Raw genomic sequence first — 27,430 nt, 5'->3', positions numbered from 1 at the left:
ATAACAATAAGAACAGGAATAAGAAGAAAAAAAGTGGTAAAAATGATAACAATAATAAAAACAATATGAAGAAGAAGACAATGAAACATAGCAAGAATAATAATAATATAGAGATAGTAAAGATGGATACATAGCATAGAATTGCAATAGAGCCAGTTTCACAACACACACCAAACATTATCAGAAACAATCAAATACCTACCATGTGTACATCCTGTCAATTCTATCACTTCAATCTGAACAGGCAAAGCACTGTTGGCAGGCCGTGCTCTGATGATAATTCTCGTCAAAGGCAACGTGCTGTCAGGCAAAGTAGGACTGAAATTTTCATCTGGGTTGAATTCAGTCTGAAAAACAACAACACACATTACCATATCAGATGTCTTCTGTTCATACCAACAATTGTCTGTTCAAAGCACAAATTCCTACAATGGATCACATCAAGTACCTATCTAACATCAATTAAATGCAGTGATTTCCATTCACCATTGTTTTTGTTCACTGCTAAACAAATGGAAATGCACTTATTTGTAAAGCACATACACTTTGTGTGTGTGTGTGTGTGTGTGTGTGTGTGTGTGTGTGTGTGTGTGTGTGTGTGTGTGTGTGTGTGTGTGTGTGTATCAACAGATTTTGGAATTAAATCGAAACCCTAAGCAGACTATGTGTTGCTAAGCTCGTTTGTTCAAACCATACGCAGATTATACCAAATTGCAACCAGACATCAACTGCAGCATTTTCTTTTCAATAGAAAATGCACATTTACAGAGCTTATTAAGAACGTTTCCTTGAGTTAGATATCTATTTTTCACGTCCCTCAATCAGCTGATTGAATATATTTTCGAAAAATGGCTGTTATAACGTTGGACTTTCAGTCTCTGGGCTTAGATCCCAGTATTGATGGGTGGTGGGTTCAGCGTACAGATTTTTTTTCTGCTATGCAGGAAAAGATATGTGTCAACCTGCTTCTGCTTTTCCCCCATCACTCGCATAGGAATGCTGAAGGTCACGTTTAAGATACTGTAATGCATGTCCGTGTTTGATAGCTCATGGCAGCACGACTATAACAAGTACACGTACCCCCAAAACATGGAGTATGGCTGCCTACAATCGGGGGTAAAACCATTCATACACACAAAGTCTGTCAGTAGTTATGAGTGAACGTGGCCCAAGAAGATAGAAATGAAAGATCAATGTTCACATATCTGTCCTGAGTGATGAAGGCCTATCCTGGTTTTGATCTTAAACTAATTATCGTCAATACAGACACACATACATAGATATACACATACGAAGCTCTGAACAACGCAAGAACAAATACAGAATTACACATAAACACATACATATGTACCTATGTGAACGCTGAATCACCCTTGCATATAAAGAAATAATATTTGTATGAAAATAAACTGTGAACTGTACCTACAACAACAACAACAAATCTGTTTCCACTTACAACATTTGATGCTGGTATATTGTCACCACTGTAGAAAAATTTGACAACGACTTTGTCAGCGTTGGTAAGATTCACCTGCAGACTCATAACAATGAATTCTTCATTGTTTACATTTATGGCTGCTGTGGCTTTTGCACCAACTGAGCTGCTAAATGTGTTGGTCTCCTTTGTTGTATTATTTCGTGGATCTAGGTTGAAGTCTGGTAAATATAGCACATCTCCATCTGCACACTCTTCACCTGAAACAAGTGAATGACTTCATACATAAGAAAAAAAGAGCAATGTTGTTGTATGAAGACAGATACATACATTAAATGAAAGTACAAAGAAAAAAGAGGATTTGTTCTGTATATTGAAGTAGCAAAGAAAGTTTGCATCATACTCCCGGTTTGGTTGGATATATTTGGCATGTCAAACTAATGCAAACTATGCCTATCAGCTTGTTCTGTGTTGGTGAAATTTGGTGGTTAATTCAGCACTTAGATACCTCTGCCGAACTCGTTGTTTTCCCAGCCTGAAGTACCGAAGAGCCATTCCGTGGCTAACAAAGAAAGCGCCATTTGATCCACGGTAAGAACAGTGGGGCAGGCATCTAAATTTGACAAGTTCAATAAATTGAACAAGTCTAGGAATATAGTACAAACTCCCCTTATTGGTGTCATATCTGTACAATGTCACACTGACACAGAAATCAAAGGGAAAGAAGGAAGGTAAAGCCTTATTGGTTTCCATTGGGAGCTTATAACAGTAACAGCTATGTTAGCCGCAACAAAGGAAAACCCCTTGGAACCATCAGCCCTGGTCATTCGGAAATCCATGAGATAAATGAAGTGGTCCTCTGAAAACAATAATGAACTGCATGTTGATAAATGTAACACATGATTGAATACATCAATTATAAATGATAAAATAGTTACCTCGATAGAGCAGACAAATAATCAGAATATTACATTTCCCATTCTGATTTAGAACCGTTCAAGAGAATGTGTGGATCAGTGGAGATGTGTTGTTTTATTCAGACAGCATGATTTTACGATGTATGCTCTATACATGACTGTAACTCATATTCAAAGTCAAGTGTGTAATGTGACAGAAACACAAAGATGAAAACTTGAAACAAAATATAGCCCTCTTCTTAAAATGAAGACGGGAAAGAAGGATTGAATGGTCTATAGTGTCAAAGGCGGCTGACAAGTCGAGAAGAGTGAGAAAGGAGATTTGTCCTAGCAGTAGGTTATTCAGGATGTGGAGAAGAGTGGTTTCGGTGCTGTGGTCAGCACGATAGGCAGACTGAAATGGGTGGATGAGATTGTTGAAACAAAGGTAATTGTTGAGCTGCTTGAGGACAGCTTTTTCAAGGAGTTTGGACAGGAATGGAAGATCAGAAACTGGTCGATAGTTTTTCAAAATGTTTGCGTCAAGGTTGGATTTCTTCAGAAGAGGCTGGACCATTGCAGATTTGAAAGTGGATGGAAACGTTCCAGTGAGAAGGGATGAGTTGACAATATTGGTGATTGTGGAGAGAAGCTGTGAGACACACTGGGAAAAGACAGAGGCTCGTATAGCATGTTCTTCCAGCAGTTGAGAGAAGAGAGAAGACAGTGTTGTAATGTGTAGAGACATCAGTGTGAGAAGACATTTTGGAAAGGCGTTCAGCAGCTTGAGAAGAAAAAGTGTTCATGTTGATGGATTTCAGGTTGCGACGAGTAACGGATTTTTGAAATATTAAGTAAGAATATGATAGCAGCAGAATGATCCTGTTGGAGGTCCAGCTGTGGTACCTGGTGGTCCTGTTGGAGGTCCAGCAGTGGTACCTGGAGGTCCTGTTGGAGGTCCAGCAGTGGTACCTGGAGGTCCTGTTGGAGGTCCAGCTGTGGTACCTGGAGGTCCTGTTGGAGGTCCAGCTGTGGTACCTGGAGGTCCTGTTGGAGGTCCAGCAGTGGTACCTGGTGGTCCCGTTGGAGGTCCAGCTGTGGTACCTGGAGGTCCTGTTGGAGGTCCAGCAGTTGTGCCTGGAGGTCCTGTTGGAGGTCCAGCTGTGGTACCTGGAGGTCCTGTGGGAGGTCCAGCAGTTGTGCCTGGAGGTCCTGTTGGAGGTCCAGCTGTGGTACCTGGTGGTCCTGTTGGAGGTCCAGCAGTGGTACCTGGAGGTCCTGTTGGAGGTCCAGCTGTGGTACCTGGAGGTCCTGTTGGAGGTCCAGCTGTGGTACCTGGAGGTCCTGTTGGAGGTCCAGCAGTGGTACCTGGAGGTCCTGTTGGAGGTCCAGCAGTGGTACCTGGTGGTCCCGTTGGAGGTCCAGCTGTGGTACCTGGAGGTCCTGTTGGAGGTCCAGCTGTGGTACCTGGTGGTCCTGTTGGAGGTCCAGCAGTTGTGCCTGGAGGTCCTGTTGGAGGTCCAGCTGTGGTACCTGGAGGTCCTGTGGGAGGTCCAGCAGTTGTGCCTGGAGGTCCTGTTGGAGGTCCAGCAGTGGTACCTGGAGGTCCTGTTGGAGGTCCAGCTGTGGTACCTGGAGGTCCTGTTGGAGGTCCAGCTGTGGTACCTGGAGGTCCTGTTGGAGGTCCAGCAGTTGTGCCTGGAGGTCCTGTTGGAGGTCCAGCTGTGGTACCTGGTGGTCCTGTTGGAGGTCCAGCTGTGGTACCTGGTGGTCCTGTTGGAGGTCCAGCAGTTGTGCCTGGAGGTCCTGTTGGAGGTCCAGCTGTGGTACCTGGAGGTCCTGTGGGAGGTCCAGCAGTTGTGCCTGGTGGTCCTGTTGGAGGTCCAGCAGTGGTACCTGGAGGTCCTGTTGGAGGTCCAGCTGTGGTACCTGGAGGTCCTGTTGGAGGTCCAGCTGTGGTACCTGGAGGTCCTGTTGGAGGTCCAGCAGTTGTGCCTGGAGGTCCTGTTGGAGGTCCAGCTGTGGTACCTGGTGGTCCTGTTGGAGGTCCAGCAGTGGTACCTGGAGGTCCTGTTGGAGGTCCAGCAGTGGTACCTGGAGGTCCTGTTGGAGGTCCAGCTGTGGTACCTGGAGGTCCTGTTGGAGGTCCACCTGTGGTACCTGGAGGTCCTGTTGGAGGTCCAGCAGTAGTACCTGGAGGTCCTGTTGGAGGTCCAGCTGTGGTGCCTGGAGGTCCTGTTGGAGGTCCAGCTGTGGTACCTGGAGGTCCTGTTGTAGGTCCACCTGTGGTACCTGGAGGTCCTGTTGGAGGTCCAGCAGTGGTACCTGGAGGTCCTGTTGGAGGTCCAGCTGTGGTACCTGGAGGTCCTGTTGGAGGTCCAGCTGTGGTACCTGGAGGTCCTGTTGGAGGTCCAGCAGTTGTGCCTGGAGGTCCTGTTGGCTGTGTGGTGGCTACTGAAAAAACGTTAAAGTGTATGACGGGAAAGCCCATTTCAAGTCTTTTATACCCTTTCGCCATAAGGTTTCAAGAAATAATCGTGTCTGGTTATGTGTTTTCTTGTTTTGTTAACTTGTGGTATGACAGTGTACTAAGTAATAGATTTTGCAGACACATACAAATATAGATTGATATTTATTCCCAGACATAGAGAAAGAAACACAAAAAGTACAGCATTACACTGATATCTATGTTGATGTATATATAGGCTAAATAATAATGTGTACAAACAACTTTATGCAGGGTGACGTTGGCCTTCACGAATGAAAAGGAAAACTATGTCATGAAAATCAAGAAATATAGTGCTGTAAACACAGGAAGTTTAAATATAGAAATATAGGCTAATTATTTTTAGCACGAAAAGCGACCAAACTGGTGTTGAGATTGAAATTAATTTGAAACTGATTATGGAATAAACGTTTATGTAACTTTAATAAATGAACAACAAGAACAATAACAATAAGAACAGGAATAAGAACAAAAAAAGTGGTAAAAATGATAACAATAATAAAAACAATATGAAGAAGAAGACAATGAGACATAGCAAGAATAATAATAATATAGAGATAGTAAAGATGGATACATAGCATAGAATTGCAATAGAGCCAGTTTCACAACACACACCAAACATTATCAGAAACAATCAAATACCTACCATGTGTACATCCTGTCAATTCTATCACTTCAATCTGAACAGGCAAAGCACTGTTGGCAGGCCGTGCTCTGATGATAATTCTCGTCAAAGGCAACGTGCTGTCAGGCAAAGTAGGACTGAAATTTTCATCTGGGTTGAATTCAGTCTGAAAAACAACAACACACATTACCATATCAGATCAGATGTCTTCTGTTCATACCAACAATTGTCTGTTCAAAGCACAAATTCCTACAATGGATCACATCAAGTACCTATCTAACATCAATTAAATGCAGTGATTTCCATTCACCATTGTTTTTGTTCACTGCTAAACAAATGGAAATGCACTTATTTGTAAAGCACATACACTTTGTGTGTGTGTGTGTGTGTGTGTGTGTGTGTGTGTGTGTGTGTGTGTGTGTGTGTATCAACAGATTTTGGAATTAAATCGAAACCCTAAGCAGACTATGTGTTGCTAAGCTCGTTTGTTCAAACCATACGCAGATTATACCAAATTGCAACCAGACATCAACTGCAGCATTTTCTTTGCAATAGAAAATGCACATTTACAGAGCTTATTAAGAACGTTTTCTTGAGTTAGATATCTATTTTTCACGTCCCTCAATCAGCTGATTGAATATATTTTCGAAAAATGGCTGTTATAACGTTGGACTTTCAGTCTCTGGGCTTAGATCCCAGTATTGATGGGTGGTGGGTTCAGCGTACAGATTTTTTTTTCTGCTATGCAGGAAAAGATATGTGTCAACCTGCTTCTGCTTTTCCCCCATCACTCGCATAGGAATGCTGAAGGTCACGTTTAAGATACTGTAATGCATGTCCGTGTTTGATAGCTCATGGCAGCACGACTATAACAAGTACACGTACCCCCAAAACATGGAGTATGGCTGCCTACAATCGGGGGTAAAACCATTCATACACACAAAGTCTGTCAGTAGTTATGAGTGAACGTGGCCCAAGAAGATAGAAATGAAAGATCAATGTTCACATATCTGTCCTGAGTGATGAAGGCCTATCCTGGTTTTGATCTTAAACTAATTATCGTCAATACAGACACACATACATAGATATACACATACGAAGCTCTGAACAACGCAAGAACAAATACAGAATTACACATAAACACATACATATGTACCTATGTGAACGCTGAATCACCCTTGCATATAAAGAAATAATATTTGTATGAAAATAAACTGTGAACTGTACCTACAACAACAACAACAAATCTGTTTCCACTTACAACATTTGATGCTGGTATATTGTCACCACTGTAGAAAAATTTGACAACGACTTTGTCAGCGTTGGTAAGATTCACCTGCAGACTCATAACAATGAATTCTTCATTGTTTACATTTATGGCTGCTGTGGCTTTTGCACCAACTGAGCTGCTAAATGTGTTGGTCTCCTTTGTTGTATTATTTCGTGGATCTAGGTTGAAGTCTGGTAAATATAGCACATCTCCATCTGCACACTCTTCACCTGAAACAAGTGAATGACTTCATACATAAGAAAAAAAGAGCAATGTTGTTGTATGAAGACAGATACATACATTAAATGAAAGTACAAAGAAAAAAGAGGATTTGTTCTGTATATTGAAGTAGCAAAGAAAGTTTGCATCATACTCCCGGTTTGGTTGGATATATTTGGCATGTCAAACTAATGCAAACTATGCCTATCAGCTTGTTCTGTGTTGGTGAAATTTGGTGGTTAATTCAGCACTTAGATACCTCTGCCGAACCCGTTGTTTTCCCAGCCTGAAGTACCGAAGAGCCATTCCGTGGCTAACAAAGAAAGCGCCATTTGATCCACGGTAAGAACAGTGGGGCAGGCATCTAAATTTGACAAGTTCAATAAATTGAACAAGTCTAGGAATATAGTACAAACTCCCCTTATTGGTGTCATATCTGTACAATGTCACACTGACACAGAAATCAAAGGGAAAGAAGGAAGGTAAAGCCTTATTGGTTTCCATTGGGAGCTTATAACAGTAACAGCTATGTTAGCCGCAACAAAGGAAAACCCCTTGGAACCATCAGCCCTGGTCATTCGGAAATCCATGAGATAAATGAAGTGGTCCTCTGAAAACAATAATGAACTGCATGTTGATAAATGTAACACATGATTGAATACATCAATTATAAATGATAAAATAGTTACCTCGATAGAGCAGACAAATAATCAGAATATTACATTTCCCATTCTGATTTAGAACCGTTCAAGAGAATGTGTGGATCAGTGGAGATGTGTTGTTTTATTCAGACAGCATGATTTTACGATGTATGCTCTATACATGACTGTAACTCATATTCAAAGTCAAGTGTGTAATGTGACAGAAACACAAAGATGAAAACTTGAAACAAAATATAGCCCTCTTCTTAAAATGAAGACGGGAAAGAAGGATTGAATGGTCTATAGTGTCAAAGGCGGCTGACAAGTCGAGAAGAGTGAGAAAGGAGATTTGTCCTAGCAGTAGGTTATTCAGGATGTGGAGAAGAGTGGTTTCGGTGCTGTGGTCAGCACGATAGGCAGACTGAAATGGGTGGATGAGATTGTTGAAACAAAGGTAATTGTTGAGCTGCTTGAGGACAGCTTTTTCAAGGAGTTTGGACAGGAATGGAAGATCAGAAACTGGTCGATAGTTTTTCAAAATGTTTGCGTCAAGGTTGGATTTCTTCAGAAGAGGCTGGACCATTGCAGATTTGAAAGTGGATGGAAACGTTCCAGTGAGAAGGGATGAGTTGACAATATTGGTGATTGTGGAGAGAAGCTGTGAGACACACTGGGAAAAGACAGAGGCTCGTATAGGATCAAGCTCACAGGATTTTATTGTCATTTCTTTCAGGATTTCATGGACTTCTGTTTCAGTTAATGGATTAAAGGAATGGAGAGGAGTGCCGTTGAATCGAGGATCAGGATGAGCAGGTTGGAAAGGCATTTGGTCTAAGACGGTACGAATATTCTGGACATTGTCGAAAAAGAAAGAGGAGAAGACATTGGGGAGTTCAGATAAAGTGTAGGCAGAAGGAAGAGGAGTCTTTTTTGCAGTACCGAGAAGATTTGACATGATTGATTAAAGGGATTTGGTGGATGTGGCATTGAGAACTTGAGAAGAAAAGAAGTTTGTCTTCGCTGATGAGATCATATGTTTGACTTTATTTATTTGTTTTTGGAGATTTGATTGTGCACTTTCAGTTTTGTTGATCGCCATCACCGTTCCAATTGGCGACGTTTGCGTTTTGCAAGTCGAATGTCTTGTGTGTACCATGGGGCGGAACGTCTATCAGGGAGCATGCGGGTAGGGGGGGGGGGGGGGGGGGGGGGGGGGGGGGGGGAGCATGTTCTTCCAGCAGTTGAGAGAAGACAGTGTTGTAATGTGTAGAGACATCAGTGCGAGAAGACATTTTGGAAAGGCGTTCAGCAGCTTGAGAAGAAAAAGTGTTCATGTTGATGGATTTCAGGTTGCGACGAGTAACGGATTTTTGAAATATTAAGTAAGAATATGATAGCAGCAGAATGATCCTGTTGGAGGTCCAGCTGTGGTACCTGGTGGTCCTGTTGGAGGTCCAGCAGTGGTACCTGGAGGTCCTGTTGGAGGTCCAGCAGTGGTACCTGGAGGTCCTGTTGGAGGTCCAGCTGTGGTACCTGGAGGTCCTGTTGGAGGTCCAGCTGTGGTACCTGGAGGTCCTGTTGGAGGTCCAGCAGTGGTACCTGGTGGTCCCGTTGGAGGTCCAGCTGTGGTACCTGGAGGTCCTGTTGGAGGTCCAGCAGTTGTGCCTGGAGGTCCTGTTGGAGGTCCAGCTGTGGTACCTGGAGGTCCTGTGGGAGGTCCAGCAGTTGTGCCTGGAGGTCCTGTTGGAGGTCCAGCTGTGGTACCTGGTGGTCCTGTTGGAGGTCCAGCAGTGGTACCTGGAGGTCCTGTTGGAGGTCCAGCTGTGGTACCTGGAGGTCCTGTTGGAGGTCCAGCTGTGGTACCTGGAGGTCCTGTTGGAGGTCCAGCAGTGGTACCTGGAGGTCCTGTTGGAGGTCCAGCAGTGGTACCTGGTGGTCCCGTTGGAGGTCCAGCTGTGGTACCTGGAGGTCCTGTTGGAGGTCCAGCTGTGGTACCTGGTGGTCCTGTTGGAGGTCCAGCAGTTGTGCCTGGAGGTCCTGTTGGAGGTCCAGCTGTGGTACCTGGAGGTCCTGTGGGAGGTCCAGCAGTTGTGCCTGGAGGTCCTGTTGGAGGTCCAGCTGTGGTACCTGGTGGTCCTGTTGGAGGTCCAGCAGTGGTACCTGGAGGTCCTGTTGGAGGTCCAGCTGTGGTACCTGGAGGTCCTGTTGGAGGTCCAGCTGTGGTACCTGGAGGTCCTGTTGGAGGTCCAGCTGTGGTACCTGGAGGTCCTGTTGGAGGTCCAGCAGTTGTGCCTGGAGGTCCTGTTGGAGGTCCAGCTGTGGTACCTGGTGGTCCTGTTGGAGGTCCAGCAGTTGTGCCTGGAGGTCCTGTTGGAGGTCCAGCTGTGGTACCTGGAGGTCCTGTTGGAGGTCCAGCAGTGGTACCTGGAGGTCCTGTTGGAGGTCCAGCTGTGGTACCTGGAGGTCCTGTTGGAGGTCCAGCAGTGGTACCTGGAGGTCCTGTTGGAGGTCCAGCAGTGGTACCTGGTGGTCCTGTTGGAGGTCCAGCTGTGGTACCTGGAGGTCCTGTTGGAGGTCCAGCTGTGGTACCTGGAGGTCCTGTTGGAGGTCCAGCAGTTGTGCCTGGAGGTCCTGTTGGAGGTCCAGCTGTGGTACCTGGAGGTCCTGTGGGAGGTCCAGCAGTTGTGCCTGGAGGTCCTGTTGGAGGTCCAGCAGTGGTACCTGGAGGTCCTGTTGGAGGTCCAGCTGTGGTACCTGGAGGTCCTGTTGGAGGTCCAGCTGTGGTACCTGGAGGTCCTGTTGGAGGTCCAGCAGTTGTGCCTGGAGGTCCTGTTGGAGGTCCAGCTGTGGTACCTGGTGGTCCTGTTGGAGGTCCAGCTGTGGTACCTGGTGGTCCTGTTGGAGGACCAGCAGTTGTGCCTGGAGGTCCTGTTGGAGGTCCAGCTGTGGTACCTGGAGGTCCTGTGGGAGGTCCAGCAGTTGTGCCTGGTGGTCCTGTTGGAGGTCCAGCAGTGGTACCTGGAGGTCCTGTTGGAGGTCCAGCTGTGGTACCTGGAGGTCCTGTTGGAGGTCCAGCTGTGGTACCTGGAGGTCCTGTTGGAGGTCCAGCAGTTGTGCCTGGAGGTCCTGTTGGAGGTCCAGCTGTGGTACCTGGTGGTCCTGTTGGAGGTCCAGCAGTGGTACCTGGAGGTCCTGTTGGAGGTCCAGCAGTGGTACCTGGAGGTCCTGTTGGAGGTCCAGCTGTGGTACCTGGAGGTCCTGTTGGAGGTCCACCTGTGGTACCTGGAGGTCCTGTTGGAGGTCCAGCAGTAGTACCTGGAGGTCCTGTTGGAGGTCCAGCTGTGGTGCCTGGAGGTCCTGTTGGAGGTCCAGCTGTGGTACCTGGAGGTCCTGTTGTAGGTCCACCTGTGGTACCTGGAGGTCCTGTTGGAGGTCCAGCAGTGGTACCTGGAGGTCCTGTTGGAGGTCCAGCTGTGGTACCTGGAGGTCCTGTTGGAGGTCCAGCTGTGGTACCTGGAGGTCCTGTTGGAGGTCCAGCAGTTGTGCCTGGAGGTCCTGTTGGCTGTGTGGTGGCTACTGAAAAAACGTTAAAGTGTATGACGGGAAAGCCCATTTCAAGTCTTTTATACCCTTTCGCCATAAGGTTTCAAGAAATAATCGTGTCTGGTTATGTGTTTTCTTGTTTTGTGAACTTGTGGTATGACAGTGTACTAAGTAATAGATTTTGCAGACACATACAAATATAGATTGATATTTATTCCCAGACATAGAGAAAGAAACACAAAAAGTACAGCATTACACTGATATCTATGTTGTTGTATATATAGGCTAAATAATAATGTGTACAAACAACTTTATGCAGGGTGACGTTGGCCTTCACGAATGAAAAGGAAAACTATGTCATGAAAATCAAGAAATATAGTGCTGTAAACACAGGAAGTTTAAATATAGAAATATAGGCTAATTATTTTTAGCACGAAAAGCGACCAAACTGGTGTTGAGATTGAAATTAATTTGAAACTGATTATGGAATAAACGTTTATGTAACTTTAATAAATGAACAACAAGAACAATAACAATAAGAACAGGAATAAGAACAAAAAAAGTGGTAAAAATGATAACAATAATAAAAACAATATGAAGAAGAAGACAATGAGACATAGCAAGAATAATAATAATATAGAGATAGTAAAGATGGATACATAGCATAGAATTGCAATAGAGCCAGTTTCACAGCACACACCAAACATTATCAGAAACAATCAAATACCTACCATGTGTACATCCTGTCAATTCTATCACTTCAATCTGAACAGGCAAAGCACTGTTGGCAGGCCGTGCTCTGATGATAATTCTCGTCAAAGGCAACGTGCTGTCAGGCAAAGTAGGACTGAAATTTTCATCTGGGTTGAATTCAGTCTGAAAAACAACAACACACATTACCATATCAGATCAGATGTCTTCTGTTCATACCAACAATTGTCTGTTCAAAGCACAAATTCCTACAATGGATCACATCAAGTACCTATCTAACATCAATTAAATGCAGTGATTTCCATTCACCATTGTTTTTGTTCACTGCTAAACAAATGGAAATGCACTTATTTGTAAAGCACATACACTTTGTGTGTGTGTGTGTGTGTGTGTGTGTGTGTGTGTGTGTGTGTATCAACAGATTTTGGAATTAAATCGAAACCCTAAGCAGACTATGTGTTGCTAAGCTCGTTTGTTCAAACCATACGCAGATTATACCAAATTGCAACCAGACATCAACTGCAGCATTTTCTTTGCAATAGAAAATGCACATTTACAGAGCTTATTAAGAACGTTTTCTTGAGTTAGATATCTATTTTTCACGTCCCTCAATCAGCTGATTGAATATATTTTCGAAAAATGGCTGTTATAACGTTGGACTTTCAGTCTCTGGGCTTAGATCCCAGTATTGATGGGTGGTGGGTTCAGCGTACAGATTTTTTTTTCTGCTATGCAGGAAAAGATATGTGTCAACCTGCTTCTGCTTTTCCCCCATCACTCGCATAGGAATGCTGAAGGTCACGTTTAAGATACTGTAATGCATGTCCGTGTTTGATAGCTCATGGCAGCACGACTATAACAAGTACACGTACCCCCAAAACATGGAGTATGGCTGCCTACAATCGGGGGTAAAACCATTCATACACACAAAGTCTGTCAGTAGTTATGAGTGAACGTGGCCCAAGAAGATAGAAATGAAAGATCAATGTTCACATATCTGTCCTGAGTGATGAAGGCCTATCCTGGTTTTGATCTTAAACTAATTATCGTCAATACAGACACACATACATAGATATACACATACGAAGCTCTGAACAACGCAAGAACAAATACAGAATTACACATAAACACATACATATGTACCTATGTGAACGCTGAATCACCCTTGCATATAAAGAAATAATATTTGTATGAAAATAAACTGTGAACTGTACCTACAACAACAACAACAAATCTGTTTCCACTTACAACATTTGATGCTGGTATATTGTCACCACTGTAGAAAAATTTGACAACGACTTTGTCAGCGTTGGTAAGATTCACCTGCAGACTCATAACAATGAATTCTTCATTGTTTACATTTATGGCTGCTGTGGCTTTTGCACCAACTGAGCTGCTAAATGTGTTGGTCTCCTTTGTTGTATTATTTCGTGGATCTAGGTTGAAGTCTGGTAAATATAGCACATCTCCATCTGCACACTCTTCACCTGAAACAAGTGAATGACTTCATACATAAGAAAAAAAGAGCAATGTTGTTGTATGAAGACAGATACATACATTAAATGAAAGTACAAAGAAAAAAGAGGATTTGTTCTGTATATTGAAGTAGCAAAGAAAGTTTGCATCATACTCCCGGTTTGGTTGGATATATTTGGCATGTCAAACTAATGCAAACTATGCCTATCAGCTTGTTCTGTGTTGGTGAAATTTGGTGGTTAATTCAGCACTTAGATACCTCTGCCGAACTCGTTGTTTTCCCAGCCTGAAGTACCGAAGAGCCATTCCGTGGCTAACAAAGAAAGCGCCATTTGATCCACGGTAAGAACAGTGGGGCAGGCATCTAAATTTGACAAGTTCAATAAATTGAACAAGTCTAGGAATATAGTACAAACTCCCCTTATTGGTGTCATATCTGTACAATGTCACACTGACACAGAAATCAAAGGGAAAGAAGGAAGGTAAAGCCTTATTGGTTTGCATTGGGAGCTTATAACAGTAACAGCTATGTTAGCCGCAACAAAGGAAAACCCCTTGGAACCATCAGCCCTGGTCATTCGGAAATCCATGAGATAAATGAAGCGGTCCTCTGAAAACAATAATGAACTGCATGTTGATAAATGTAACACATGATTGAATACATCAATTATAAATGATAAAATAGTTACCTCGATAGAGCAGACAAATAATCAGAATATTACATTTCCCATTCTGATTTAGAACTGTTCAAGAGAATGTGTGGATCAGTGGAGATGTGTTGTTTTATTCTGACAGCATGATTTTACGATATATGCTCTATACATGACTGTAACTCATATTCAAAGTCAAGTGTGTAATGTGACAGAAACACAAAGATGAAAACTTGAAACAAAATATAGCCCTCTTCTTAAAATGAAGACGGGAAAGAAGGATTGAATGGTCTATAGTGTCAAAGGCGGCTGACAAGTCGAGAAGAGTGAGAAAGGAGATTTGTCCTAGCAGTAGGTTATTCAGGATGTGGAGAAGAGTGGTTTCGGTGCTGTGGTCAGCACGATAGGCAGACTGAAATGGGTGGATGAGATCGTTGAAACAAAGGAAATTGTTGAGCTGCTTGAGGACAGCTTTTTCAAGGAGTTTGGACAGGAATGGAAGATCAGAAACTGGTCGATAGTTTTTCAAAATGTTTGCGTCAAGGTTGGATTTCTTCAGAAGAGGCTGGACCATTGCAGATTTGAAAGTGGATGGAAACGTTCCAGTGAGAAGGGATGAGTTGACAATATTGGTGATTGTGGAGAGAAGCTGTGAGACACACTGGGAAAAGACAGAGGCTCGTATAGGATCAAGCTCACAGGATTTTATTGTCATTTCTTTCAGGATTTCATGGACTTCTGTTTCAGTTAATGGATTAAAGGAATGGAGAGGAGTGCCGTTGAATCGAGGATCAGGATGAGCAGGTTGGAAAGGCATTTGGTCTAAGACGGTACGAATATTCTGGACATTGTCGAAAAAGAAAGAGGAGAAGACATTGGGGAGTTCAGATAAAGTGTAGGCAGAAGGAAGAGGAGTCTTTTTTGCAGTACCGAGAAGATTTGACATGATTGATTAAAGGGATTTGGTGGATGTGGCATTGAGAACTTGAGAAGAAAAGAAGTTTGTCTTCGCTGATGAGATCATATGTTTGACTTTATTTATTTGTTTTTGGAGATTTGATTGTGCACTTTCAGTTTTGTTGATCGCCATCACCGTTCCAATTGGCGACGTTTGCGTTTTGCAAGTCGAATGTCTTGTGTGTACCATGGGGCGGAACGTCTATCAGGGAGCATGCGGGTAGGGGGGGGGGGCGGGTGGGAGCATGTTCTTCCAGCAGTTGAGAGAAGACAGTGTTGTAATGTGTAGAGACATCAGTGCGAGAAGACATTTTGGAAAGGCGTTCAGCAGCTTGAGAAGAAAAAGTGTTCATGTTGATGGATTTCAGGTTGCGACGAGTAACGGATTTTTGAAATATTAAGCAAGAATATGATAGCAGCAGAATGATCGGAAAAGAGTTCGTCAGTTACAGTCACTGACGTAATTATGGCAACAGCGTCACGTGTGATGACCCAGTCCAACGTTTGGCCAGATCTGTGTGTTGGCTCTGTAAAAAGCTGAGATAGAGAATGATTGGACAGAGATAGACATATTATTGTTATTGTTATTAGCACGCACTTAGTGCACGTAAAAGAACCCACGGCAACAAAAGGGTTGTTCCTGGCAAAATTCTGTAGAAAAATCCACTTCAATAGGAAAAAGAAATTAAAACTGCACGCAGGAAAAAATACAAAAAAATGGGTGGCGCTTTAGTATAGCGATGTGCTCTCCCTGGTACCTGGAGGTCCTGTTGTAGGTCCAGCTGTGGTACCTGGAGGTCCTGTTGGAGGTCCAGTTGTGGTACCTGGTGGTCCTGTTGGAGGTCCAGCAGTGGTGCCTGGAGGTCCTGTTGTAGGTCCAGCTGTGGTACCTGGAGGTCCTGTTGTAGGACCCGCAGTGGTACCTGGAGGTCCTGTTGTAGGTCCAGCTGTGGTACCTGGAGGTCCTGTTGGAGGTCCAGCTGTGGTACCTGGAGGTCCTGTTGGAGGTCCAGCAGTTGTGCCTGGAGGTCCTGTTGGAGGTCCAGCTGTGGTACCTGATGGTCCTGTTGTAGGTCCACCTGTGGTACCTGGAGGTCCTGTTGGAGGTCCCGCAGTGGTACCTGGAGGTCCTGTTGTATGTCCCACAGTGGTACCTGGAGGACCTGTTGTAGATCCACCTGTGGTACCTGGAGGTCCTGTTGGAGGTCTAGCTGTGGTACCTGGAGGTCCTGTTGTAGGTCCCACAGTGGTACCTGGAGGACCTGTTGTAGATCCACCTGTGGTACCTGGAGGTCCTGTTGGAGGTCCAGTTGTGGTACCTGGTGGTCCTGTTGGAGGTCCAGCAGTGGTACCTGGAGGTCCTGTTGGAGGTCTCACAGTGGTACTTGGAGGTCCTGTTGTAGATCCAGCTGTGGTACCTGGAGGTCCTGTTGTAGGTCCGGTTGTCGTTGTTCCTGAAAGAAGGAAATGACTTGATAAATAAACAAAAATGAAAAATGTTGTCTGGAAACAGAAATAATTAAAAGAACATGAATATACAAAAAAACCAACACGAAGAAACTAATTAATGTCTATGTACATCGAGGTAGAAAAGAACGTTCTGTTTATTTGAATATACTTACCATGGGAAACTGATAGAAACCATGCCTATCAGTCTGTGCAGTGTTTGCCAAATGTGGCTGCTAATTTAGCACTAACTGCCTCTGCCGAACCTGTCATCTTTCCAGCCTGAAGCACAGAATAAGCAGGCATTCCTTTGCCAACAGAGAAAGCCCTATGTAAATCACTGTAAGGGCAGTGGGGAAGGACGGGTGGGCATTTGCCTTTGACATGGTAAGTATATTCAAGCAAACATAGAATATGATACCAACACCTCTTTAGCTGTCATTTCCGTACCTTGTCATACTGATGCAGATTTCAAAGGAAAAGGGGGATAAGAAAGCCTTACTGGTTTGCATGGGGAGTATAATAAAGGTGACAGCAGTGCTAGCCACAACAAAGGTATTTCCCCTTGGAACTCTAAGCTCTGGCCATTTGGAAATTCATGAGATTAATGGCTGCTTCTGGAGCACACTGAAGAGGAAGAGAGAGGTGAAAGGCCGCCGAAGTAGCAATGTCCTACACCTCATACCCTCTACCTCCAGAACATGTGGGAGAGACACAGAACGCTGAAAAGTAGCTGAAGTGGCAATGGCCTGCAGGTCATGTGCTTTTGGATCCAAGCAGCTAATATCTGTCTCGGCCTGAGACTAGGCTTTGAGAATGACTTGAGAAATCCAACAACTCGACTGGACATAGATGCCGATCTTCATCCTTCTTTGATAGAATGTTAGACAAGGGTCTGATCCCCAAAAAGGAAAAAGGCATCTTTTGGTTCTTGGTTCTTAGCTAGAAATTTGGAATCTGTTCTGAAGTGCCCATGCGCCATTTAAAATGATGAGATAGACAGGATGACTCGTGTGTATCAATAGATGCTCAACCAAAGGTCGAAGTCAAGAAGGCCATCCATCTGCTTCCCAGAGGCACGGTCAGATGCCATAGCAGCAGAAATCTACAAAGCAGCTGGCAATCTGCTGTTGCATTAGTTCACTGTGTGGCCCCAGTCCTTCTGGAGGTAAAGAGCTATCCCACAGGAACTGAAGAAGGTATCCATAATACATCTAAACAAGAGGAAATGCAAGCAATAAGTATGTGACAATGTGACAAGCACTGCAGAATTTCTATTCTGGAGGGCAGTTTTTCATATGAAATATCATAAATTAAGAAATATCATACACACCCTAATGGGGAAAATGTGTTTGAGTTTATTTCACTTTCATCTATTTAATTCTTCTAAACATGCAAACTGACAACAGACGCAATGGCTTCATGGCTGACAAGTGATTCTTATTGATTATAGAAAAATGAAAAGGAGACTCTCCTCACAATTCTGAATTGAAACTGTCGCACAACCACATCAACCACATTCTCATGGAAGGATGTGTCCTTACTAAAGTTCACGTGGCAGACATTAAGTCTGTATCTTGACTATATATAACATCATAGTGATTTTCTTGTCTGTTTTTATAACAGATATCAAGACTTACCTGTCTGCCAAAATTTGAATTACGGTATAAATGCGGGGTGGGTGTGTGTGTGTTAAATATAGGCCATTTATCCTTTGGGCCCTATAAATAACTTTTAGGGGTATATGTGCTTGAAACGGCACTATATCCACATTTTTTAAAATCACACAGTTAATTTCGTTATGTCTACAGAAAGACAATATAATGGGCTATTCCATGAATGACATCAAAATTGGATTTGTGCCGTAATGCCTTGTCACGTGATCAAATACTTCCGGTGTACTGAAAATGCTCAAACGCTAGTAACCTGATTACTGGATGAAGGTTTTCTTTATGAGCATGAGGTAACTGCTGGCATAATTTGGCACTATATTAAAACAGATTCGTGTCATGATATGTAGTATTGCATTTAATCAGTCTAGTTTACATGGTTTATGTCCCAGCCGACCGCAAGGGCCACAATGTAAAATGAAGCGGGGTGGTTTTTCCTTCATTTTTCCAATGCATTTTTGTGAAAGAAATCACACTACATTAATCTTACAGGGGTTTATTTGTGGTTTGAATGCAGGGAGAGTATATATATATATGTATATATATATATATACATACATTGTGTGTGTGTGTGTGTGTGTGTGTGTGTGTGTGTGTGCATTGATCGCTTTTCCTTCCTTTCAGGTTTGGGTATGCGGCTTGTGTTCGTTGGTGCATGTGTGAGTGCGTGCGCGCGCGCGCGCGTGTGTGCGTGTATGTGTGTGTGTGTGTGTGCGCACGCTGTGTGTTTTGTGTGTTTGTATGTATGTATGTATGTATGTGCCTACGTAATATATGCATGCGTATACGTGCTTGTGTTCTTTCAATTTCAATTGTCTATTTTTTTTTTTAAATACCTGTTGCATTTCTTGATTTAATCAACTGACATGACCTATTTTAATTTTTCTCTCTCGCCTATATTTCAAATTATATGCATATGTTTGTGTGGGGATGTTTGAGTGAATGTTTTTAGTGCTTTTGTAAAGCGCATAGAGCTTCTAGAATATGCGCTATAGCAAGAAGTCTTAATAAATAAATAAATAAAAACTATTGGATGAAGTCTGGGGTATACATGGTTGCAACACCACAGTACCAGAACAGTTTACATAAATCATTTTCTTTGTGTAAAAACATAAAATTTAGAAGCGTGGACACAAAAACTCTGGATCATTCACACCAAAACAACTACGAGACAGACATAAGATTTGTGACCGAACAAAGCAAGGCTCAGACTGAGAATGCGAAGTTTGATGTGTTCACAAAACCTGTACAAAGTTTGAAGGTTACACAAAGTTTGCAATGAGACTGGGTGATGCATTGTACGTATTTCACTTTAAGATGCCAGACATATTCTTTAATGCAAACAGTGAAACACTGACATAAGGACAGAATGCCTAAGAGAAGGAGGACACCATTGCCGGACCATCAAAGACAACTTGCACTGAAAGTTTTTTTTCCCAAGAGATTGCTGCATCATGTGTGACAAAGCGAAGAAATGGAATTCACTTTCTACAGACCAGAGCTCTCAAATGGGGAAAAGTGTGACAAAATTGCTGAAGACTCGATCAGAGAGGCAGTTTCTCTAACAGACGGAACTGTGATCAACTAAATACATGACAGATCTTGTGGCAACGGAAGCACATTACCACAAAATATTTCGGAAAGGACTTCATTCTGAGTTATGTGGATAGACATGGATGAAGAGACAAGTTATTTACAAAAGGAAGTCCACGGGAACTCTTTTAAGCATGTGTGTGACTAAATGGAAAAGAGCATCATTGGCGAAGACGAAGCGGAGCGTGCATCAATGCTGAGAGACGTATCATGCATGCAAGAAAAACACCCACTGTTTCACAATCCAAACTATATGACCGAACATTCTGGACACAAAATAGGTTTTGCAGCTTCAAATAACCGGAGTGAGATACTGTTCTCATCAGACACATACAGGCGGAACCATTACAACTGCTTTTGTTGCTTCTTTGTCAGAGGACAGAAGGTTGAAAGAGGTAGCCCTCACACCCCACTGTATCATTTAGAGTTACAGAGAAGCTCCAGTGAATCCTTGGCCCTAGCAATGGCATCTTTTTAACTGAATATCAGCTCCTGGTTCTGCAAAGGACTTTATGGAATGTGTTTTAGTTGAAAGAAAAATGCCCCTGAAAAGAAATACAGAATGACTGACTGTTTCGCAAGACACTTACGCTTTCACAAGTGGAAGGCGGTAATGCGAAAGCACATCGTTCTGGGCACTGCAATCCGCCATCTAACAGGAAGTGATAAACTTATCAGCATACATATTTTGAATCACTTTGGCCACTGCATGTCTCACAGTTGTGTGCTTAAACTTGAAACTGCAGTCTGCTACAGTGGACTTAAAGTAACAGCTTGCTGCCAGAAACCGTCTCTCCCAGTGGCGTGATACCTCACTCCTGCGATGACAATAGTGATTTACAAAGAAAGCACTGATGGCCATTTGGCAAAATGATCAGTCCCAGAAGAATGCGGTATGTCTTGATGCATTTCACTTCACTTGTTCGCTCGGTACACTGGGAAAACTCATGACAGGAACAGGCTTTAGAGACATCACCGTTCAGTTGGGCATCTACATCGGGGGCTCCACTAAAGCCTTTGTGGCCGGGAAACACAACGACCATGCCATCAGGGCCCACTTCAGTGTTGGAAGCTCTGGGGATACTTCATCTGGGACAGTTTCTCGAAGACTCGCAAAATGAAATGGAACTCTCCGAGGACGCAAATGGGCATCTTAAAGTCCCCCAAAATGGAGAAAAAATACTGCAAAAGTATACCATCAATATTCGCGTTGTGTAAGAATGAGGTTCTTGTGGTAAGAAATGAAAGACGGCACATACTGGTTGTGCACAGGAACTCAGTGATATTTTCTGTAAATCGAAATGAATGATTATAGTTAGTTTTGCAATGAACTCTAAACTGTCAGCTATTTGTGTTGGCCACACCTTTCGCAAATGCCAAAGAAGGGAGCTGATGGGGTCCTTTTTTTCTTTTCTTTTTAATATTGTCTGATTTCTTAAACCGCAACTGACGTTATGTGACACAGGTAATTACGGATAGGTAATTGTGGACAGAAAAAACTGACCAAACTATAGAGCAAATATTGTGAAAAAAAAACCCTGCTGATGTAAGTGCGGTATATGGACGCAAAAACACATTAATGATGATGTTTTGTTTACCAAATAGATGGTTGTTGTAAATTGCGGCGACACGATACACGAAATTGTGGCGTTTGGGTCAGTAATAGAACGCCTGTAACGCTCGGGTACATTTTAGCAGGTCATTCTTGATAGCAGAAGGTTGTGTGATATAAAATGAAGCTATGGAAACCAAATCGTAGTCAAATAGGGCACTTCACGAATAACAACATACCATTTTTATTGATCACACACTTTCGCGACAATATAACTGCATTTTTTTTAACCATACCCTGGTATATTCATACCGTAATTCGTACTTGGCAGACAGGTACATTAGGATGGCAAATTGATCACACTTTCCGGAAATCATAATGACCCCCCCCAAAGCCCCCCGGGGAGGGGCGGGGGAGCCGGGGGTGGGGGGGGGGGGGGGGGGGGGGGGGGGGGGGGGGTTATGGTCACCTGAAAGCCTTAAACGCAAGTTTCGTATTTTCCGGAAAAAAGCGAAAAATCTACAACAGCAGCAACATCAAACTTGCACGCATAGGTCGTGTTGGGTTTTATGGTGACAAACCCCAGTCAGTTAGGCAAGCAGATCGGTTTATTTAGATGACCCTTGACTAGCAGCGAACTAGAAGCCTACAACGTACAACAATTCTGCACAAAAGGAATGCGCAAACAAGTAAGCCACTAGAGAAGCGGCTTTTACTGACAAACCGATCTCTTGGGTGAATGTAAATAGTGTCACGTTTTGGATGAGTGAGATCGATAAAAGAAAGTATTTCCCACAATACAATTAGGTGATTCAAAGCTATCACAGCAGCTGGAACCTCTTAAATCTTGGGAGCCTCAAGGCGAGAAGGGCAATTTGTACAGGACAAATAACGATACGCCCTGAAAGAAAGCCCGGTGAAATGGTTGCCAGTATGACGTTTTTCCAGTCTTGTCTGTCCACCAGTGTTGCCGTCTTGCTTTCTCACAAACGTTCATATTTTCTATGGGTCAACTATGTTCCTATCTACCGGCGAAACGCGTTGAACATACGTATAAGATCTCAAATTACATTTATTTCCAACTATTTGAGTGAAATAATACAAAACGACGAGCAAGAATTTACCAAGAATGTGTGTGTGTGTGTGTGTGTGTGTGTGTGTGTGTGTGTTACAAAAGAGGTATGTCTATCGTCATCCAAAATTATTCTTTTTATAAACAAAAGAAACATTAAATACCGTCTTTACAAATATATCATGACAATTGATATATCAACAGGTCTTTCAGGAGCAAAAGGCATTGACAATGAAAACAAAAGTATGAAAGAACAAGACATGCGTGAAGATTTTTTACCCTGTGTGGACTCTTCTGTGGTTGTTGTAAACGCTGACAATCAAAACAGAAATAATGCATCAGTGTTTCGATTGCGCCGAAGTGATATTACAGGCATAACAAAAGCAAAACAAAAGAAAAAACCCCACTAAACCCCAAATAACACATCAAACATCCTATTATCTGTAAGATAGATAGAATAACGGAGAGAGAGAGAGATTCAGATTCAGATATTTTATTCATTCAAGGCCTTAGCCCCATATGAAGAGGGGCAATAACATAATTCTATAATCAAAACAAGAATTAAACAAGCACGACAAGTCTTTCGAAAATAAACACAACACATACACACAAAAAATTAAGACACGATTGTCTCTCTTAACTGAAATGCTTTATGAAGATACAATGCTAAATTTCGAATAATGCTTTCATTATTAGATGTCATCAGTAGACCCAGACGGAACAAGCATGGCTCTGCATATTTCTTTGGTATGAACTTCACACGAAAATCATTCAGCACAGGGCACACCAAAACAAAGTGGAGTTCATCTTCAATTGAACCTTAACACATTGGATACAGCAGATCAGAATCTTTTTTTTTATTTTTAATTTTTAAATATTTATAGCGATAAGAATGAGTATTAATTTCTGAAATACCTAATCTAAACCTTGTCAAAACAGATCGTAAATGTCGATCAAGATTTAGCAAAAGATAGCTTTTCACTATATGCAACGAGGTATATAGTCTGTATACTTCAAATCTATTACTTAACCCGATATGGCTTTCCCAGCTTTGCCATCTGCTGTCTATCAGTCGCTGACGAAAAGTACGCACAAATGCATATTCTTCTCCCACCCCTTGATAAACCCATGCATATCCTAGCCCAAGTTCAAATAGACATGTTCGTATATTAGAAGCCCAATTAATTTTTCCCCTTATATCTAAACTATACAACATATCGTAAGCCTTTCTTGGTAATCTATCATTATTCATCCTCAGCAACTTTAACCAGTACCTGATACATCTTACTGCAGAATTTATATAAATGGGGTATCTATCTGTCTCTCCGTATATTAGATCATTTGGCATTCTCATATTAACTCCAAGAAATTTTTTGAGCGCAAACAAATGCACCGATTCACAGTGTACAATGGCTTTCCTGTCTAAACCCCACAACTCAGAGCTATATTGTACAATGGGTTGTATTTGGCTATCAAAAAGTTTTAGAAAGAGATCCAGAGAATTATTATTCAACGTATACAGTTTCTTTAGAACAAATAACAATGTATTCTTTGCTTTACTGGACAGATCTCTACAGGCAGATACAAAACTCAGACGGGTTGAAAAAAGTATACCAAGATATCTATACACATTCACTACAGACAACTCAATACCTTCAAAAACCCATCTTTCTCTCGCAGCCAAATAGCCTCCCTTTCTAAACACTACGATATTACTTTTGTTCAAATTTACACGTAACTGTAATTTATAAGCCGCATTTCTTAAGTTGTTGAGCTGTGTTTGCAAACCAATAACTGTCTCTGAAAGCAAAACCACATCATCAGCTAGTAATAAGATAAACAATTCAAAATAATCAACCATAAACATAGCGCCATGTCTTCCCTTCTCAATTACTTCCAATGATAATTCATTTATGAATATAGAAAACAAAACAGGACTACAGACATCTCCTTGTTTCACTCCTTTTGTACATTTTATATAATAATAATGGATACTTATATAGCACACTATCCAGAAATCTGCTCTAGGTGCTTTACAAAAACGCTTTTGATAACATAAAACATTATATCTGTGTTACATACACACACCAAAATGTGACCACACACACACACACACACACACACACACACACACACACACGCACGCACGCACATACACACACACACACACACTGCATACATACATATTAACATGCATGTGTATCTAACAGCTACCCTAACACATACGCACACACAGGCAGGCACAAACTTACATAAACACACGCACACACGATACACATTCATATACATGCATGTAGTTGTGGACCTGCCACAATTGAACTTATTGCTGAGGGAAAAGGTGAGTTTTGAGACGAGATTTAAAAGATGCGAGGGAATCAGAATGACGGAGGTTATCAGGGAGCTTGTTCCACGTCTTTGGCGATTGAAAAGAAAACGATCTGTGTCCATAGGTCTTACTTCTGACGTGAGGTATCCTGAGAAGTCGAGTATCAGAAGAAGAACGGAGCTGGCGAGACGGGGTATAGATATGGATGAGTTCAGAAAGATACTTTGGGCCAGATCCGTTGACTGCGGAAAAGGTCAGAGTGGATAGCTTATAGTCTATTCGATCAGAAACAGGCAACCAGTGGAGAGACTGAAGGAGAGGAGAAACATGGTCAAATTTAGAAGCTCTGCAAATGAGTCTGGCAGCGTTATTCTGAATTCGTTGGAGTCTGTCTAACAGGTATTTGGGAAGGCCGGCCAAAAGAGAGTTGCAGTAATCCAATCTTGAGAGAACCAGAGAGCATACAAGTGTCTTGGTTGCATCGGTTGAGAGATAGTGGCGGATAGAGCTGATTCTACGCAGTTCCAAATAGGCAACTTTACAGATATTCGAAATGTGCTGTTGGAAGGAAAGGGACTGGTCCAGGATTACACCAAGACTGCGAACAGAGGGAGAAAGTGAAACAGGTGTGCTATTGATCAGAACAGAGTCAGGAAAGGAAGGATGTTGACGAAACTTCTTTGGACAGGTTATCATAAATTCAGTCTTATCATCATTTAATTGCAGCTTGTTGAGAGTCATCCAGTCCTTTAGGCCAGCAATGCACTCCTGTGTTTGAGTCACCAGTGCATCAAATTCAGCTATGGAAGCCGACTGATAAAGTTGTGTGTCATCAGCAAAGCTCTCATGCGACATCGCATGATGACTGATGACATCCGACACAGGAGCCGCATACAGCACGAAAAGAACAGGACCTAGGACGGACCCTTGTGGGACACCATATTTCAAGGCAGATACTCTAGAGTATGTATCATTTACACACACTTTCTGTGTACGATCTGACAGGTAAGACGTGATCCATGCTAGTGCAGTGTCACGAATACCAAAGGAAGTTTTAAGTCTGTTCAAGAGGATAGAGTGGTCGATAGTGTCAAAAGCTGCTGACAAATCTAAGAGAGTGAGAACAGATATCTTATCCTCATCAAATCCCGAAAGCAAATCATTCACTATTCTAAGAAGGGCTGCTTCGCAACTATGACCACGTCTATAAGCTGACTGGTGGGAATTAAGTAAACCATTCTGCTCCAGATGAGCTAAGAGCTGGGACAATATGATCTTTTCTAGCAGTTTTGATAAAAATGACAGATTAGAGACAGGTCGATAATTTTTCAAACAATTATGATCCAAAGATGGTTTCTTGATGAGTGGACGTACAACAGCAGATTTGAAGCTTTCAGGGAAACAACCAGACAGTAAGGAAGAATTGATGACGTGAGTAATATGTGGCAGTAGAACATCAATACATTCGACCAACAAAGAAGACGGGACAGGGTCAAGCTCACAGGATTTCGGACGAGCGCTCAGACACACTTTCTTCACAAAATCTTCAGTAACCGGCTGGAAACAATGTAAAACAGGACCACTGTACACGCGTTCTTGAACGGGTGAAGAAGGAGACACAACAGAGTCAAGCTTCTCACGAATGCATGATATTTTGCCGGTGAAGAAGTCAGAAAACTTTTGAGGGAGTTCCTGCACCGAAAATGTTGTAGGGAGAGGAGTGTTTTTCATTTTACCTAGTAGATTGTTCGTAGCGTTGAAAAGCTGTTTGGCTGTGGTGCATGCACGTATTTTAGAAGAGTAGAACTTTGACTTTGCCCTGTCAACAATGTTTGTTACATTATTCCTGGCTGTCTGAAAAATGTCCCTACTGATGGTCAAACTAGTGGCACGCCAGTGCCTCTCAGCTCTCCTTCTCTCCCGCTTGGCCTCCAACAGCTCTGGTCCCACGGTGTTGTACCAAGGCGACGGGGGACGATTGGAGATCAGGCGCAGAGTCGACGGGGCGTGCCTGTCGAGTGCAGCGCGTAGGACAGTGGATAGCTGGTCAGCAGTCGGCTCAAAAGGGATATTAGTCAGCAGGTCAGCTTTAAATAAGTCTAAGTCGATTGAGGTCAGTGTGCGCACCTCCCTATACACACGGGGCGTGGAAGGTTTGGTGAGGTTCAGATGACACGTCACACTGTGATGGTCGGAGGACAGGGTGTGATCGACGGTGGTAGACTTCAGGAGGCAGTCCTCATTTCTGTGCAACACCCAATCGACGATGTGACCACGATTGTGTGTAGGCTCGGTTACAGACTGGTTAAGATCGAACAAACTGACAATTTCAAGTAATTTAGAGGTATAAAACTGTGTGGGTGAATCAAAATGAAAATTAAAATCACCAACAATAAGTAGGGAGCCTGGTAAACTATTAGCGTATTCTAAGAAGTCCGGAAACTGTTCTATGAACATCGTATCAGAAAGTTTATTTTTCTTGTTTGGTGGCGGACGGTAGAGGCAGAACACATTGAGGTGGGAATGTGGCATCGACAGTGAAAGCTGGGCCAGTTCGAATGAGGCATGGTTGAAGGGAAAGGCAGATGTGTACGTTGTGTGTGGGAGCAGCCTGTCTGACACAACGAAGGCGATTCCTCCCCCGCAAGTTGTTGTAACACGAGGGAAGGAGGTGGTAGTGTAGCCAGGGGGAGCGAGATCTCGACACTTAGCTTCATCCCCAGTACTGCGAAGCCAAGTTTCTGTGATACACAGGATGTCGAGGCTGATTGAGAGCAGATGTTCGTTAATCGCTGAGCGTTTGAGGCGAGGACCAACTGACTGGGCGTTGAACAGACCTTGA

The 27,430-nt window shown here is 43.0% G+C and overlaps 1 protein-coding gene across 8 annotated transcripts in view; it reads right to left on the bottom strand.

Annotated features, from left to right (window-relative positions):
- The window catches only part of LOC143288449 (uncharacterized), a 71,562-nt gene that overhangs the window by 10,325 nt on the left and 33,807 nt on the right, over window positions 1-27,430 (bottom strand). For 2 of the 8 annotated variants that reach the window (XM_076596940.1, XM_076596941.1), the window contains exons 25-33: window positions 15,886-16,383; window positions 13,095-13,333; window positions 11,867-12,011; window positions 9,423-11,168; window positions 6,724-6,962; window positions 5,484-5,628; window positions 3,634-4,785; window positions 1,457-1,695; window positions 203-347 (exon numbers count right to left, since the gene is read on the bottom strand). In XM_076596940.1, the coding sequence (XP_076453055.1) occupies window positions 203-347; window positions 1,457-1,695; window positions 3,634-4,785; window positions 5,484-5,628; window positions 6,724-6,962; window positions 9,423-11,168; window positions 11,867-12,011; window positions 13,095-13,333; window positions 15,886-16,383 (4,548 nt within the window). Of the gene's footprint in view, window positions 1-202; window positions 348-1,456; window positions 1,696-3,270; window positions 3,403-3,633; window positions 4,786-5,483; window positions 5,629-6,723; window positions 6,963-9,422; window positions 11,169-11,866; window positions 12,012-13,094; window positions 13,334-15,885; window positions 16,384-27,430 lie in introns of all 8 variants that reach the window. The other 6 variants (XM_076596944.1, XM_076596945.1, XM_076596947.1 and 3 more) reach the window with 6 other exon arrangements.

The sequence above is a fragment of the Babylonia areolata genome, chromosome 12, assembly GCF_041734735.1.
Source record: "Babylonia areolata isolate BAREFJ2019XMU chromosome 12, ASM4173473v1, whole genome shotgun sequence".
In the NCBI taxonomy this organism is placed as follows: Eukaryota; Metazoa; Mollusca; class Gastropoda; order Neogastropoda; family Buccinidae; genus Babylonia; species Babylonia areolata.
Note: the sequence above shows the minus strand (reverse complement) of the source record. Positions and strands in the feature narration are given on the sequence as shown.